General features: G+C 42.6%; 1 protein-coding gene across 1 annotated transcript; it reads left to right on the forward strand.

Moving 5' to 3' along the window:
* Positions 1–374: 374 nt before the first annotated feature.
* LOC144767811 (olfactory receptor 1G1-like) lies at positions 375–1,301 on the forward strand. Its single transcript, XM_078651188.1, has one exon. It carries the CDS (start codon positions 375–377, stop codon positions 1,299–1,301), a length of 927 nt encoding a protein of 308 aa, XP_078507314.1.
* Positions 1,302–17,505: the final 16,204 nt, after the last annotated feature.

Genomic DNA, 17,505 nt, shown 5'->3' on the forward strand with positions numbered 1-17,505 from the left:
CAGTGTTCAAATTGCACTCGCCTTTTGGGATGTTTCTGTTAGTAAATCGGTACCTTAGTTCTCAGAGAAAGTAAAGGGACTAAACAAAAGTTATTAATTTGTATTTGCTTTAAAAGCGACCCCTTTCCCAGACATGGCACCATGCTTATATTCTATGCTGATATTCAATGGTCTGTAACTAGAAATAAGAGGCTTAATGAGTATTATTTATTTATTTCCAATTGTTCATTGAAAATGTATTTTTATCCTTTTTAAATGATTTTGAAACAGTCAAGTTTCTTATTTATTTTCTCCACAATCGCTTACATTTACATTGCTTGATTCTTCATTTTCAGATTCTATTCAGATCAGAGTTGTGCAGTACTTCTGACAAAATGGAAGGGCAGAACCTGAGTTCAGAGGAAAAGTTCCTGATTGTGGGATTTTCTGACCTTCCTCAGCTGAGAGTTCCACTATTTTTTGCATTTTTACTAATTTATCTGCTAACTGTGGCCGGAAATCTTCTTATCATGACGACAATTTATTCTACTTCGTGTCTGCACACACCTATGTATTTCTTCCTGAGCAACTTGTCCTTCATCGATATCAGCTATACCTCAGTTATTTTCCCAGTGATGCTAGGTCACTTCTTTCTGGAGGGTATTCATGTAACTTTGACTGAATGTCTATTGCAGATGTATTTTTTCATTGTCATGTTGTCTACAGAAGTGGTTTTTCTCACAGTCATGGCTTACGATCGGTTTGTGGCCATCTGCAACCCGTTACGGTACTTAACCATCATGAACAAGGCTATGTGCATTCAAATGGCTGCTGTAAGCTGGACAGTGGGACTTATAGATGCATTACCACACACAATCGCTGTGTATACCCTCTCCTTCTGTGAGTCTCACATAATTGACCACTTCTTCTGTGATGTGACAGCCATGATGAAGATTTCTTGCACCAGCACTCGTGGAATTGAGATTCTTACCTACATTTTGGGTGCTCTTTTGACAATGATGTCATTTGTGTTAATAATCATCTCATATATCAACATTGTCTCATCAATCTTGAAAATCAAATCAGTTGGCGGAAGAAATAAGTCCTTTTCAACATGTGCTTCCCACCTCACCGTTGTTGTGCTATTTTATGGTTCTCTCGCTTCTACGTACATGCGCCCAACATCAACATTTTCGATTAAAACCAATAAGATATCATCTTTGGTATATATCGCTCTTACCCCACTGTGTAATCCAATTATATACAGTCTGAAAAATACAGAGTTTAAAAATGCTGTCAGGAAAACAAAGAAAATAACATAGAATAGAAAAACACTCAGCATAATAGGTTATTTCTATCTACATCGTTCAAAGCTAGGAGTAGGATTGATCAGCATCTTCTCAAAACATATCTGCTCCCCACTCAACATGATTTTATATGAGACCCAGAACTTGCCTCACCTTACTATTTAGAATGGCTCCATAATGCCTTCAACTCTTTTGTACCACTCAAAAAAGCCTCTAAAAATAGACATGCTCCTTCTGCCCCAAGGTTCTCAGAGGCTCACACATTAAAAAAGACAACGATGTAGAAACCTTCATAGGTGCTAGCGTAGAGACTATAACAACAACGAAAAAACTTGTTACAAGGAAGCAATAACCAAGTATAAACATTTCATTAACCTGGAGAAAAGTAAGTACTACCTTAGACAGAGAGAATCTGCTCAAGATTCTTCTAAACAACTGTATCAGGTAGTGACCAAGCTCTCAGGGCTGGCAACGAATCTCCCGATAGCCCCCTCGCAAACCCTCTGTAACTCACTACCCAGTTTTTTTCATGAAAAGGTTAGCCAAATGTATGTCAACTTCGCAGCCCAACCTAAGGCAGGTCCTGCCTGCTGACAAGAAAGAAAGCTCCTTCTTCTTCTCGGAATTCAATCAAGTCTCACCGCAACAGATCATGGATCTAATTTCCCTCATTAAATCCGGATCCTCCACGGACCCCTGTCCACCTTCAGTTTTGAAACTGATCCCTGACCTAATAGCTTCCAACCAATCAAATATCTGCAAGTTCAGTACAGGCAACAATCCATCCATATGGAGAAAGGCCATAATCAAGCCTCTGCTGAAGAAGCATAATCTCAACCCTGCAGAAACCAAAAAACTATAGGCCTATCACAATCCTTCCATTCCCAGCAAAAATCTTTAAAAAAATCATGAACTCACAGCTGGCTCAATATATTGAAGACAAGGAAGGAAAGGTCACAGTACCGAGACAGCCATCATTAAAGCATCAGATGAAATCAGGACAATATTAGACCAAGGTGGTGCTGCTGTCCTGGTGCTGCTGGATTTATCAGCAGCATTTGACACGGTCGATCATGCTACCTTGATAGACCGTGTCTCAACCATCGGTATCAGACACATGGCTAAAGCCCTCTAAGCCTCCTTCCTTTCCAAACGCACCAAACTAGTGAGTCTAGGCGCTTCAAACTCCCCATCATTTGCCCTCCCATGTGGTGTGCCACAAGGATCATCTGTGAGTCCTACATTATCTATTATCTATGTGTTAGACTATGTCAGAGTCATCAAAGCACACGGGATTAGCATGACATCTTACACCGATGACACACAATAGGTGCCTGCCCTGCAGTACATAATGATGGAGGAGCAGTTGCAGCTAATTTCCAGGATGGAATGGTAGCCATCAGCACCTGGATGGCTAAAAACTGGCTAAAATTCAACTCGGACAAAACTGAGGTGATGATTTTTGGTGGCCAGACCAATTGGGACCACCTACGTCCCCTGTCTCAAAGGTTAGAAATCTAGGTGTCATGTTTAATGACAAGCTATCCTTCGCATTCCATGCCAACACTGTAGTCTCATTATCCTTTTACACTTTAAGGATGATAAAAAAATGTTGACCATTCCTTCCACTCGGTGCTGGAAAAACCCTCATTAGTACTCTAGTAATATAAAAAAATTGACTATTGCAAAGGTCTCCTTATGAATGCACAAAATTAAGGTCCTCAACAAATTACACCTGGTGCAGAACTCAGCCGCCAGGATTCTATCAAGCGACAGTTTCACTGGCTACCTACAAGAAGCGGAATCAAACTTAAAATGCTCTGCATCGCTTTCCAGGCCATGCGCAACACAGTACCTATGTTCTTGAAGGAAGTTCTTTGAGCCTACATGCCCAATAGACCTCTGCGCTCATCAACAGTCAACGTTTTGAGGGTCCCACGAACTAAGAAAGTCTGATGGGGTGATAGACGATTTACAGTCGCCACCGCCAAACTGTGGAACACTCTCCCCCTTCATATCAAAACTAGCCCTACCTTGCTTGCCTTTAGTAAATTGGTAAAATCATGGCTTTTTAACCAATAGTTATCAGCCCCAGGTTTGTCCTTGCAGTCCGCAGCGCAGAGAAACCCATGGGTATTATTTCACTTTATAAATTGCATAAATAAATCAAATAAGAATATAGCAATGGGTAATGATTCATTTGCAAAATCACTTTTAGGTAACAAATATCTGATGCACATGTTCAATGTTAGTAAATCATTTTAAAAAGGTGGAAAATGTCATTGAGCTATGCAAGTAACACTCCATTTCAATGATCTTCACTATTGTAAAGAAAATTGCCTAGTATTGTCATCTAAAAAAAAATAATGAAAACTATGCATATAGACCAGAAATAAGATAGCATGTTAAATATTTTAGTTAATAATGTATTCATTACATGTTTGTTTCATAAGAAAGAGTTATGCTGGCAGAGTGAACATTTCTTATTTATTGGTAATTCCTCAACATAAATAAAAAATGGAAAATTGGAATGTAGAAATGTAAATGTGTAAGCGCCTGAAAAGTACATCTTCATCTATGCATATGTTTATTAATTGTGATACCTCTAAATAATCCAGGCACATTTTCTGATAGTCAATGTCAATTTTTGGAATTGTATGTTATTTGGCGATACTAATTCGTGGTTTTCATTCTTTCTTTCACCTTTGCCTATGTATTAGACATTGGGTTACTGGTTGAGTAGGGTTAACCCTACTGAAGCAGCAACCACAATCCTTGTCAGGGGCAGGCGAACACGAAACCCAAATTAATCTGTGCTGAATCCTCAGGTAGCTTGGCACCTTAGAGACAATGCATAAAGTATTTATTCAGCACTTCAAACAGTAATAAAGTGAATACACAAGACAAGATACATCCCACAACAATTTAGAAAAATATGTAAGTTTCAATAAAATAATCAGGACCAAAGCACCAAAGAAACAAACATTAGAACCTGAAATAGGCAAGTTTACAGATTTTAGGGTAAACTGCATTAAATGGTACAAAGTGCCAACTATGATTATCTGGTTGCACCAAACTTGACAAAGACACAAGTTCAGACCAACCACAATGAAGTGCAGGCTGGCTATAGGGAACCACCTAGGTGCGCTGAACACAGTATCTTAAGTCCAGGTGCTCCGTCTACGCAGTGTTGTTTTGTGAGACTTCATGGTGTTCGGCGTCGATTCCGAAGAAGCTGTGAGGCTTTGTGTTGCTTTGAAATGGTTCCAGTGAGCTGTGCTGCGTATTTTGTCAGGGCTTTGCATCAATTTGCATTGGTTCTGATGGAACTGCCAGCTGTGCGTGAGGGTTTGCAGGAGTTTGCATTGATCTGAATTGATTCTGATGTGGATGGCAGCTGTGCAGCAAGGCTTGCAGGCTTCACATCGGTTCCAATTAGGACCACAGCTGGGCTTGGTAGAGCACCTTCAGGCCCACTTCAAAGAGTCCAGGACTGGGGTGGTACCACTATAAAGGGCAGGACTCTAGGATGGCAGAGTCCAGGTACTGGGGTCAAGATTGTGAGTCTGTTATATCCCTTAGGCGTCTGATCAGAAGGCCAGCCAACTAGCTGTTAGATTAATTCTGGGGCCCTGGGTTCAGAGACGCACGTACAGTCCTTCTCAGCCAGGCAAGAGAGAGCAAGGCAGCACAGTAGGGCAGCGATCCTTCAGAGCAGCGTATTAAGCACAGTGGCAGTCCTTTCAGCAGCACTGCAGTCCTTCTGCCTCACAGAGTCCACAAGTCCAGAAGTGTACTGTAGAGTTGGAGTCGGAAGTGCAGCATTTATACCTTATACCTCCAGCTTGTAGAAGTTTCCCTTTGAAGTGCACAGGTCTGTTGCCTCCCCTACCCTGGAGCCAGACTAACTACATGGGCTATGCAAACCTTTGTGTGATAGTAGAACACAACCTATTCAGGTGTGTAGCCCTCCCATCCTGCCAACAATGGCCCATCTAGCCACACCTAAGCTCTCTATGGTGTGTGGCTGTATAGGAGAAATACACAACATCCATCTGCCAGCTGCACCTAGTCATGAGTCAGGCGGAATGCACTAAATGGCTAGGGCAGGAAAATACAAAGTTTCCAAAAGTGCCATTTTGTAAATTGTAATACAAAATTTAACTGCACCATGAACAAGGATATTTCATTACAATTCCAAAGAAGTCAACATGAACTGTTTACTTTTTCCCATTTGGAAGTTACAGCTTAATAAATGTATTAGTGTAACTCCAATGTTATTCATTGGGAGACATAAGGATTGCAGTAGTGAAAAACGAATGAAAGAGGTTTTCACTAACAGGACATAAACTGTAAAAGTACATGTCCTGCTTTTTATATATTGCACCCAGCCCAGTGGCTGTTCAGGACATGCCCCAGGGGTGACATACATATTAAAAAGGAAAGTTTGGGCCTGGCGAAAGGTTTATTTTGCTAGGTAGAAATGGATATTTAAAATTGCACACACACTGCAATGTTTAAAAGAGTTATGTAAGGAGGAAGCAAAACCAGTGCTGCAGGCCCACTTTTAGAATTGAATTAGCAGGGCCTGGATACACATATTACTAGTTTGCCAGACACTTATAACTAAATTAAATATGCCAAAAAGAGATAAGCCAATGTTTCCATGATTTAAGAAGTGAGCATATCCATTTTAGCACTGGTTAGCATTGGTAAAGTGTGCAGAGTCCTAGAGGCCAACAAAAATGGGTTTGGCAAAACAATGGAAAAAAGAAGGAAAACAATTTGTGGATGACCCTGCAAAAAGATCCAAGTTTAACACTGTGTGATAAAATCTTCAGGACTAATAACGTATTTTCTCTTTTCAAATAAGTCACCCAAGGCAGACACTCAATCTTCAATTAAATTGTAAAGATGCTGCTTTACTGTATCTAGTTTCAACCTTCACACCATCACCTTGACTTTAGGCTGGACGGCTCAACCAAAATACCCAATAGGCTAAGACTTCCTTCTGACTGACTCAACATCCTGATTAACAGAAAACACTTGAAAATCCATCCTTGATCCTGATAAGCGGTCCCTAGTCCTTGATGGGTCTGGGCTGATACAGTACATGAAACTCTATAAGCTACAATTAAACAATCATCAGATCCAACACTTTCAATTCTTGTCCTATCAATGTGAGTGTTATTTTCTGTGTAGATTTCCTCCCCTACTTTTGCCAGTCAATTGGAGGGTGCACATCCTGTGATGATACACCTAGGGGGCCGATTCCGATTTCGGTCGGAAGGGCTCTGAACGATAGTCGGAGCCCTTCCAACCGAACCGGAATGTGTGGCCCGGATTCCTTTCCGACCGAGCCATTCTGATGGGCTCGGTCGGAAAGGAATCTGACTCAGATTTCCGAATTGAAGACGACAGGCTTGGAGAGCCTGTCCGCTGTCCGGAAATCCTCCATTTCTCCCCCGGCCGCCTCTTTGCGACCAAGGGAGTATGATGGAAGGTTTCCTCTGCCTTTTTGTGCAGGTTTCTCTGGCACGAAAATGAAGTTGTAAACTGTCTCTGGGGGCCCCTAGCAGGGCACCCATGGGTGGGAGGCCGCTATGGTGCCCCTCTGTTGATCCTTGCACCCGGTGGCAGGCTCCTTGGGTGCCGGCCACAGGGTGCAGGGATGAACTGCACCCCTGCTTTTAACAATGCAGGCATGCATTCCGCTCGGAATGCATGCTTGTATTGTTAAGTACATGAATGCGACTGAACCCTATTCGGTCGCATCGTACTAGCAGGGCTGTAACCGACGACATCAGGTCAGTCGGTTACAGCTCCTGACCGATGTCGGACGGACTCAGGTCCGTCTGACATCAGAATCGGCCCTTTAGCAGTCCAAACTCCAGCCACCCCTTCAATACAAATCCTTACCAATCTAATGGCTGTTGTAATTTGTGTAGTGTTTGGCAGCTTTAAACTCTGCATTACACCAGAACCTGTTTTTTCCTGAAAGTGTGTTATGCTTTCACTTGGCTCTAGTGGTCTTAAGAGGTGAGCGGCATATTCTTGTGTGAGAACAGTGTCATTTAATAGTAGATGGCATTCCTCAGACATCTGGATATGCCATTTATTCAGGTAACCAACAGTAGGAGTGTTGAAACTTGGGACGCAAGCAATTCTAGTGGTACAAACTCACAGAATTACAAATGGAGCTCTCTGCACATTTAGGTTGCCACATACTATTTTCTGCTTTAGAATTCATGTCTGTAAGGCATTCATTTACTGACTGTGCCTTCTTGGCACTGGGAAGTTCCAAAGGCTGATGGTAACCTCACTACAAAGTGTAGCGAGGTAATAGGAGATGATTCTCAATGTTATTGAGTTCTATAGGGGGCTAGCTCCAGAAATTAGTGTTTACTTGGTAACTGCAAAATGTCATATTTTCTTACTTCGAACATTCTGAAAGGTACAAATATATGATCACTTGTCAACCATAGTTCAAGGGCGGTAAAAATGTAGCCCAGATTGTGGTTGTGTGCTTTCGTCAACTCCTTACATTGAATTTTTTGTTCAACCATGATCTACTGAAACATTTTGAAAGATGGATTCAATGTGCTGTCTGCAAACAGCTTTTAAGGCAAGATACAGCCACAGTTTGAATTTCTGTGCCTTGTGGCTAGTCCAATGCAATGTAAATAGCATGTGGTGCATACTATTAAACTTCTGAAAATGGTTGCGGTTGACATTTCCATTGATGTGACTTCTGATTGCCATGCTTAAAGACACAGTTTTGAACAAGTGACATTGGCTGTAAGCATTGGGCAAGACTGGCTGAACAGACATCTCTTTACATTTTTTGCTCAGGTGAAACAAATTCCTATGTTTTAAGGTTTTTTTCTTCTAAACAAGAAAAATGCTGAGAAGGCAGTCAACAACCTTGGGCGCTCTTCTGAAGGGAGCCACAGCTTGGATTTCTAGATATGGTGGGTGTCTTACACCAGGAGATGAAAGGACATCTCTCCACTGACTTGTAATTTTGAGCAAAACTGGCAAGGGCTAATTATGGGGAAAGAATAAAGGGCATAATTTAAAGGGACCTACCAACACTTTTGCACCGCCAGAACGTCACTTTTTTGACGTTCTGGTGACACAATGTGCCACTGGTATATTTATTAGGCCACGTAAACCCATAACCTTATAAATATGTACACCTAAATTGCAGGAAACTGCATGAAAGGGGCTTTTCATGGGTGTTGCTGGGGAGTTACCAAAAACATCCATGGCAATCTCTGGTTATAAATTAAATAGTGACAAATGAGAGATTTTGCTGCTGACTAAATGTACTATCAAAGCGGATTTTGCTCCCTCTGGCTTCACATGGAGCCCCAATCATATTAAATAATTCGGGTTGCATTTTACATCCTCGATTCCAGACACAGTTAACTCCAAACTTTCTTCCTTCTTATGGAATAAGAAGAGATCCTGTATGTCTTAAAACTAATTCACCCTAAGACGGAAGGGGGGGTTAACTTTCCTAACTTCTCTGCTTATCAAAAGGCTCTTCCACTACGTCACGCTTCATACTGGTTGCTTGACTCCACAGAAGTGGCAGAGCCGGGGGCGGGGTGGCGGTCATTGCCCGAACCGACCTTCCCTTTACTACCTTATCCTTACCAGATATTGCCACTACGGAGTATCTAGCCATCCGCACTACCTCCATCATGCCCCCTCTTACTTGTATACTTATCTATCGTCCCCCTCAATCCGCGTTATCATTTCTCCCGGACTTTCTGGAAGTTTTGGCTACTGCTACAGTCAATAATTCTTCCATTTTGCTTTTGGGTGATTTTAATTTTTGGCCCTCTGATCCGGCGGAATGTTCATCTTCTAAAGAATTCTCAGACACTCTCCACTCTCTTAATTTCATTTCTCATATTCACTCTCCCACTCACATCAAGGGTCATACTCTTGACCAGATTTGGTCCCTAAATTGCCCAGTAGAGTCCCCCTCTGTCTCGCCCTGCACTTGGTCTGACCATCATCTGATCTCTTTTTCGCTCCTTATCCACCCTCAGGTCAAGCCCTCACTCCCGAAAAACATCTGGGTGCGTGCATGGGGCCGAGTGGACCCGGACAGTCTAGCTTCCCTACTCACCACTTCCCTTCCCTCCCTGAAAAATCTGCCTATTCATTCCCAGGTCAAGGCCATTGATCTATGGCTCTCTGCAGGCTGTGACTCGGTTGCCCCCTTGAAGCGAGTCTCAACCAAACGAGAGAAGGATGCCAATCAGTGGTTCAATCAAGATCTAAAAGCCACTAAACTAGCGGTTCGCCGGGCGGAGCGAGCTTGGAGGAAAAACTATTGCCCCTTTTTGAGACTAGAGTTTATTAACATCTTGACTCTCTACAAAAAAAACATCTTGGAGGCAAAAACCATCTATTTTTCCTCCAAAATACTCGCAGCCGAAAACAAATCGAAGGAAATCTTTTCGATTATCCATAATCTGGCGTTTTCGGACAGAACCTCCCTCAAACCCACTCCCTCCCAGGATCTTTGTCACTCTCTCAATCATTTCTTTATTCAAAAAATTGCCATTATAAAAACCAACATCCCCCCTCCTTCCCCCTCTTTTGTGGACCCTCAGTGCTCTCCCCCTAAGGAACACCTCACTGCCATCCCACTTCTAACTCAAGAATCTTTGACTGCTATAATCCCACTCGTCAAATCTGGTTCTCCACTAGATCCCTGCCCGGCCCATATTCTCCGTCACATCTTCCTTAGCTGTCCTGACCCTCCTCTCCACGCTCTGAACAGTTCTCTCTCTCAGGGCGTGGTACCTAACTCACTTAAATCCGCCGTCATTGTCCCCATATTGAAAAAACCGGGCGCTGATCCCTCAGTTCCAGCCAACTTTCGCCCCATTTCCCTCCTGCCGTTTCTGGCGAAAGTTCTCGAGCGCCATGTTACTTCTGCCTTGAGTTCTTTTGTGGAGAAGAATGGGGTCCTCGCCCCCCGCCAGGCCGGGTTTCGCCCCGCACACTCTACGGAGTCCGTAGTGCTTTCGGTCCTTGACAACCTCAGGGAGGGTATGGATACCAATCAACCTCAGGCCCTGGTCCTCCTCGATCTCTCAGCCGCTTTTGACACGGTGGATCATTCCATCTTGCTTTCCCGTGTCAAGGCGGCGGGGATCGGGGGTACGGCGCTGGTCTGGTTATCCTCCTTCCTCAGGGACCGCACCCAGGCTGTCCGCCTGGGTGACTTCACTGCGGACTTCTGTAATGTTCAGTGCGGGGTCCCCCAAGGCTCCTCCCTTTCCCCCCCTTTTATTTAACCTATACATCTCCCCTCTTATTTTTTCACTGCAACAAATGGAGGTCGCCGTGTTTAATTATGCGGACGACCTCCAGCTTGTCTTTAACCTTTCTTCCTCCCCCGACTCTGCTCTTAACTTTCAAACCATCATGATTCACATCCGTGACTGGATGAACCACAATCATCTTAAACTCAACCCAGACAAAACAGAGCTGGTGTTGACGGGTGGTTCATCCAGCCCCTGGTCCCCTATCTTCTGGCCCCCTTCCCTTGGCCCCCCACCTGCCCCCTCAAACTCAGTTAAAACTCTCGGCATCAAGCTTAATCCCCAACTCACCCTCCACTCCCAGGTCAGCTCCGTGGTCTCCTCCTCCTTTCTGGCACTGCGTACCATACGCAAGGTGTCCCGTTTTTTCTCATTTGATGCACTTAAACTGATTACTCTTGCCATGGTCGTGTCCCGCCTGGATTACGGCAACGCCCTATATGCAGGTATTCCTGCATATAGTCTTCGGCGGTTGCAGCAGATCCAAAACCAGGCGGCGCGCCTGGTGTTCAAACTCCCTAAATCCCACCATGTCACTCCCCTCCTAAAGTCCCTACACTGGCTTCCTGTCTGTGCCCGTGTCCAGTTCAAGCTTGCCTCTATCACCTTCCAAGCACGACTGGGCACGGCTCCGGCTTTCATCTCATCTGAGATTGTTCCCTATGTCCCCGCCAGGGAACTGCGGTCTTCTACCCAATCCCTTCTGACGGTCCCACGGTTCCGGAGAAAGAAATGGGGAGGCTCTAAATTTGCGACCCTTGCCCCGATTTTTTGGATTTTTTGGAACTCACTGCCTTTGAAACTTAGAGCTTCTACTTCGTACCTACTGTTTCGGAAACAGCTTAAGGCACATCTCTTTGCTAAATCTTTTTAACTAAATAATCGGAGCTTCCCCCTCATGTTTAGCTCTCTGTCAGTCTAGCGCCATGAAACCGCTGGTGTACGTGCGCTGTATAAATAATTTTAAATAGAAATAAATAGAAGATTGTCCTTTATGGACATCAGTTGAAAAATCTTTTTTATACCCTTTTTCTTTTCAAGAATATCTCTCCTTCTCTCGTAAACCCCAGTCCATTTCCACTCCTATGATTAAGCTTACTTCTAAACTCCTTAGTTCACTTTATCCATTAACTAATGAAACTATAGATTCCTTCCTCAGCACTACCATATGGCATAATAAACTTTTGTTAATACGTAATAAACCCTTCTACTGGAAAACGTGGAGGCAAAAAGCTTCAATTTGGAGTTATCAATTAATTTCACAAGAAGAATTTATATCCGTTCACACACTTAGGCAATTATTTTGTCTACCCCCCTCATCCTGATCTAGTGCGCTGTATTTCCCCTGAGGCAAAAAGCCGGGGGCTGCTAGCCTAGCTTGTAAATTGTGTTCTTACGCTGCTTTTAATAAACTGTGCGCAGTCTCCTGACTGAGAAATTTTTAAAAACACTAGGTGTACCTGTAGGCTTGTTTTAACATTTGCACTTTAGTTTTTGTCCTCACCTTGCCCACGCCGCTCCTGAAACCCTACTCCTCGCACAGCCGATTAGGTGCTGGTGCGAGAGAGGGATGGACGCCATCTTGGGGGGACGGCAGGGGTAGCGCTCTAGCTGCTGGCTGCCGCTCGCCATCCTGTCCCATAAAATGATCATTACACCCCGACGGCGCAGCGGGCGGGCCGGAAACGCGCCAAAGGCACGCCAAAGGCAAGACCGTCTGCGCCCGTCCGCGCCAGGCAGGGCCCAGGGCCCAAAACCTCTGGACAAAAGGTACCGATACTTAGGGTTTATTCCCCTGACATGTTGCATTCGCTGAGAGGATCAGTTAATGAGCAATGTATGATTGTATGATCTGTCAGAATGACAGGCAATGTTCCAGCTTGTGCCCTAATTGCAACTTACTGCTTGATACCCCTCAGCTCTGTAGACAGCTGGCTGCAGACCGTAAGTTGCCTCAGACATGGCGGTTCGGCAGTCTTAACTGTCGGTCTCTAAGTAAACATAAAATAAATATATATGACCTTTTGTCCGATGAACCACTGGATGCCTTGTTTCTTACGGAGACCTGGTTAAATGAAAGTTCAGGCCCCGACGTTGCGGAAGCCCTGCTGCCAAATTATGTCATAGTTATAAGTGACAGACCGAAAAGAATTGGGGGTGGCATAGCAGTCATATTCAAAAAATCATTGTGATGCACTCTTGAACCAGTTTCTCTGAATGCCTGTGAAATAGCCCTTTTCAAACTTTCACTGCTTCCTAATTTTACGTTTACCGGTTTGTTAGTCTACCGACCGCCCGGCTCCGTACAATCTTGGGCAATGCAGTTCTCGGATCTGATTGCTTCTTGTCTGGTAAACGCTAGCAACCTTTCGATAGTAGGGGATTTGAATATCCATTTGGATGACTTACAGAATAACATAGGCATAAATCTGATTGAGGATCTGGCAGCCATGCACCTAACATTATGCAATACGGGGACCACTCATAGAGATGGCCATTTACTGGATCCTGTCTTTTCCAGTCTTCCTCAGCTTCAATGTTCCCCCGTTCTGCCCCTACATTGGTCAGACCATTATCTTACTAATTTTAGCTTGACGACCCCTGTGACTCCTGTTCCTCCTAATGCATCAGTCCTGTATGGTCATAGGAATTGGAGGAAACTTGATATGAATCTTCTTAAATTCACATTAGACTCCAAACAACACGATGTGATAGTAGATTTGGACGATATGGAAAAAGTAGCCATAAAGACCGGCAGGTGGCTTATGGAGGCCATTGATGCTTGTCTACCACGTGCACACAAGAAAGTCAAAGCCCATAATACCCCTGCATTATGGTTTAATGACTCTTTGAAAGCTACAAAATCCAAATGTAAAAGCTTTGAACGCCTTTGGAGGAAGGATTATTCTCCTGCGGTGGGTCAGAATTATAGGAGGGAACTTCGGCTTTATCACAAAGATTGTATTGCAGCTAAAGCCAATTTTGTGGCAAAGACCATTTCAGCAGCCACAAATAAATCTAGAACATTATTCAATTTAGTTAAAGAACTAGCGGGCTCTCAAACTATTGCTGCACCCCTCCCCCTGAGTAACGTCCAATGTGAAGAACTGGCTTGCTTTTTTACAAGTAAGATTGACAACATCTATTCTGATATCTCCAAACAACAGCCGGAGCTTGTGGTAAAGAATTCTGATCTAATTTTATGGATGTGTACTCCTCCCTTCAGCCAGATTTGTTGTATGAGCCACTTACCTTCTGGCCTGAGATGAAGGTTCAAGGCCTTCAGGAAATAATAGGGAAACTAAAATCTGGATCTCCAGTCGATCCCCTCCCATTCCCTGTTCTTAAACTCCTTGATACTCAGCAACTCTATAATCTGCAAGGCACTCAATCTATCCTTATCCATGGCCAGTATTCCCACTATGTGGAAACATGCCATGGTTTCACCCTTCCTGAAGAAACCAACGGCCGATCCCAAAATTTTGGCCAACTATCGTCCCATCTCCCTCCTGCCCGCCTTCTCAAAAATTTTGGAGAAGCATGTTCATAGCCACCTCGCCCATTACACAGAAGCCAATGACATACTCCATCCTACGCAGTCAGGCTTCCGCTCTGGTTTTTCAACTGATACCACACTACTGGGGGTGTTGGAATATTTGCGCCAACCTGTGGATAAAGGGGACTCAGCTGCGCTGATTCTACTCGACCTCAGCGCAGTGTTCGATACCATCTCCCATACTATCCTATTAAAATCCCTCTCTGCCTTTGGTGTGAGAGGCAAGGCTTTAGATTGGATTGCTTCATTTTTGACCCAAAGAACATTTCAAATAACCTCAAACACTGGGTCATCTAACATCCATCGATCCCCTTATGGAGTTCCCCAGGGCTCGGTGCTTAGTCCCTTGCTTTTTAATCTGTATGTAGCCCCACTTGCGCAGATCGCCGAATCAGAAGGCCTGACCATGTTTAAATAGGCGGATGATTCGCAAATCATCTTTTCACTTTCAAACACAGATGGGAATTCTTCTTCCCCTTTGCAGGCAGGACTAAGTAAAATTGCCACATGGATGAGGGAAAACCTCTTGAAACTCAATGGTGACAAAACGGAGGTTCTTATCCTTGGCCCAAATCCGGATCTTTGGAGCACCAACCACTGGCCTTCAGAAATGGGATCTCTTCCCATACCGTCGGACCATGTGCGAAACTTGGGCATTATCATTGACAAAAGCCTCAGCATGCAGCCTCAAGTTAGGAAGCTAACAGCAACGTGTTTCACCATCTTGAGATGGCTCAGAAAAATCATATGGATGTTGCCTGGAGACACGCAAAAGTCTGTAGTCAATGCTCTCATTACTTCGTGGCTTGACTACGGAAACGTCCTCTATTTAGGGTCCTCACAAGCTGTCATGCGACGTCTCCAGCTCGTGCAAAACGCCGTAGCTAGACTGCTGTGCAAGTGCCACATGAGAGAACGTATGTCGGGGCATCTCAGGGCTTTGCACTGGCTCAGAATCGAAAACAGAGTCAAATTCAAGACCCTGAGTCTTATGCATAGAATTAAATTTGGCTCTGCCCCGAGACACCTAAAAACTTTAATACACGCCTACCTTCCTGCCCGTTGTCTTAGGGCCTTTTCAGCGTGCCTAAAGTCCGTCTAGCCAGGATGGGTGGAAGATCTTTTTCACTCTTGGGACCAAAGTTGTGGAATTCACTTCCCCTCAACTTACGCACTGAAACAAGCTATATCCAGTTTTGCAAAGCCATAAAGACCTGGCTGTTTAATCAATAACTTGTCACTGCCTTGCACCAGAGTATTATGATCTACTCAACAGCTATCTTTATCAGCGCCGGGAAACCCTTTTTGGGTAGCTGTCACGCTTTAAAAGCTCAAAAAATAAATAAATAAAAATACATTCAACTCTAAATTCAACCTCCTTAAGAAACCTGTGTTAGACGCAGGCACTCAATGTACCACGACAACCATTAGTGCACATACTCCTGCTACATCTCAATGCATGTCTACCTTGCTGTGTATCTTACCTAAAGCATCTACTATATATAATTCTTTTTAATGCACTGAAAGTAGTAGACAAAAATCGAAAACAGAGATTGCTTCGGAGCAGGATTTTAATACATCATGGCATATCTCAATGTGGAACAATATCTGGAATAAGATTTAATAGCCTTCAAAAGCAACGAATATAAAACAAACATTGTTCTTTATATATAATAGGCTTCTATTATCCCTGAATACTTTAAGTAAAAGATTTTCTACTGTACCAGATACCTGTTGGACATGTTCATCCCCACAAGCTGATTTTTTCTATACATTATTTTCATGTTCATTTGTGCAAACCTTCTGAAAACGTGTATGGTCTCAAATTAATTTAATTTTTGGGACCAATGTTTCTTTTTCCGTTATTAATCTATTTTTAGGAAGTATTTTACTTTGTTATTAGCAGTTGCTTTTCAGCAAATTACCAAGAATTGGAAATGTTTCACAAATATCTCTTACAAGGCTTGGTGGTATGCTATTTGCCACAACCACAGGCTAGATACTTTATTTTGTTTATCCTCTATAAATGGCTACGAAACATACCCAGTTATGTTTGCCTATAAAACTATACTTTGATGCTAGTGCTAAGAAATCCTCCTCGCTGCAGCCTTCTCAACAAGAATTATTTCAACCTCCATGAATTCCCCAGATGTACCTTAATTTTCTACCTGAATATTCATTGCATTATTTTTTATTATTGTATTTTCATTGTTTCCACTCATTAATCCAATTCATACATTTTTGTTGGAGTAATTATTTGATGTAATGATTTGTATTTAACTTTGTATACTGTGTTTTGACACCCTCATTCTTTTAATGAAACTTTCTTGAGCTTAACAAGAATTTGGTGCACCCCTGTGTTTTCCCTTGCACTAAAATAGTTCCAACAGCCAGCCCAGGCAGCATTGTGTAATGTTTCAAGGGTGGCTGCTTTGTAGGAATAATTGTGTTTCTGCATGAAGAAACACCATCCTGCACAAAAATAATCATTAATGGCCTTTTGCTCCTTTTATGTGTGCAGTACACAAAAAAAGAACAAAAAACAAGGAGAAATAAAAGTATTTCTCCTCGTTATGCCTCTTTGTCAAATCTCGGGCAGTGTCATGAGTATCATAAAGGACATGACACAGTATGATGCCGAGGTTTTTTGTGCGGTCTATGGGTTTGGGGGGTTCTTAGCTTGGTGGGCCACTAGGGGTTCCATATTAAAATATCGATATTAAAAATATCGATGAAAAAAATATCGATGTGAAAATATCGATAACAAAAATATTGAATTCCTATACAGAAACAGGTAAGTACAATAATGTTGACAAAAAAATAATGATGTAAAAAATATAGAAGTAAAAAATATGTGTTTAAAAAAATTACATAACTCAAATCAACTTAAATAATTAACAAAATAAATTAAATGTAATATATATTTTAACTAATTATAACCAATAAACCTTATTTAATAAATATAAACACAAACAAATGTATACATATATCTACTTAAATACATTGTATTAACTATTATCTTTATTTAATTTATACACTTTTTAAATTATATTAAAATAAAATATACATATATGTAAATATTTTAAAATTAACTGAAAAATTCTTTATTTAATTAACACATTAAACTATAAAAAACATACATTTAATAACAAAATAAAAACAATAGTAGTGGAAACATTGGATAGCGAGGCGGTAAAAATTACTATTCCCACTCCAGTGAGTGCAACAGTAGGGAAAGCGCTGGATATCGTAGGGGTAACAATTACTATTCCGACTCCAATGAGCTCAACAGTAGGGAAAGCGCTGGATAGTG

This window comes from Lissotriton helveticus, chromosome 7, assembly GCF_964261635.1.
Source record: "Lissotriton helveticus chromosome 7, aLisHel1.1, whole genome shotgun sequence".
NCBI classification, from domain to species: domain Eukaryota; kingdom Metazoa; phylum Chordata; class Amphibia; order Caudata; family Salamandridae; genus Lissotriton; species Lissotriton helveticus.

Coding starts and splice junctions, on each gene's coding strand:
- LOC144767811 (XM_078651188.1), top strand. CDS start 375: ATGGAAGGGCAGAACCTGAGTTCAGAGGAAAAGTTCCTGATTGTGGGA.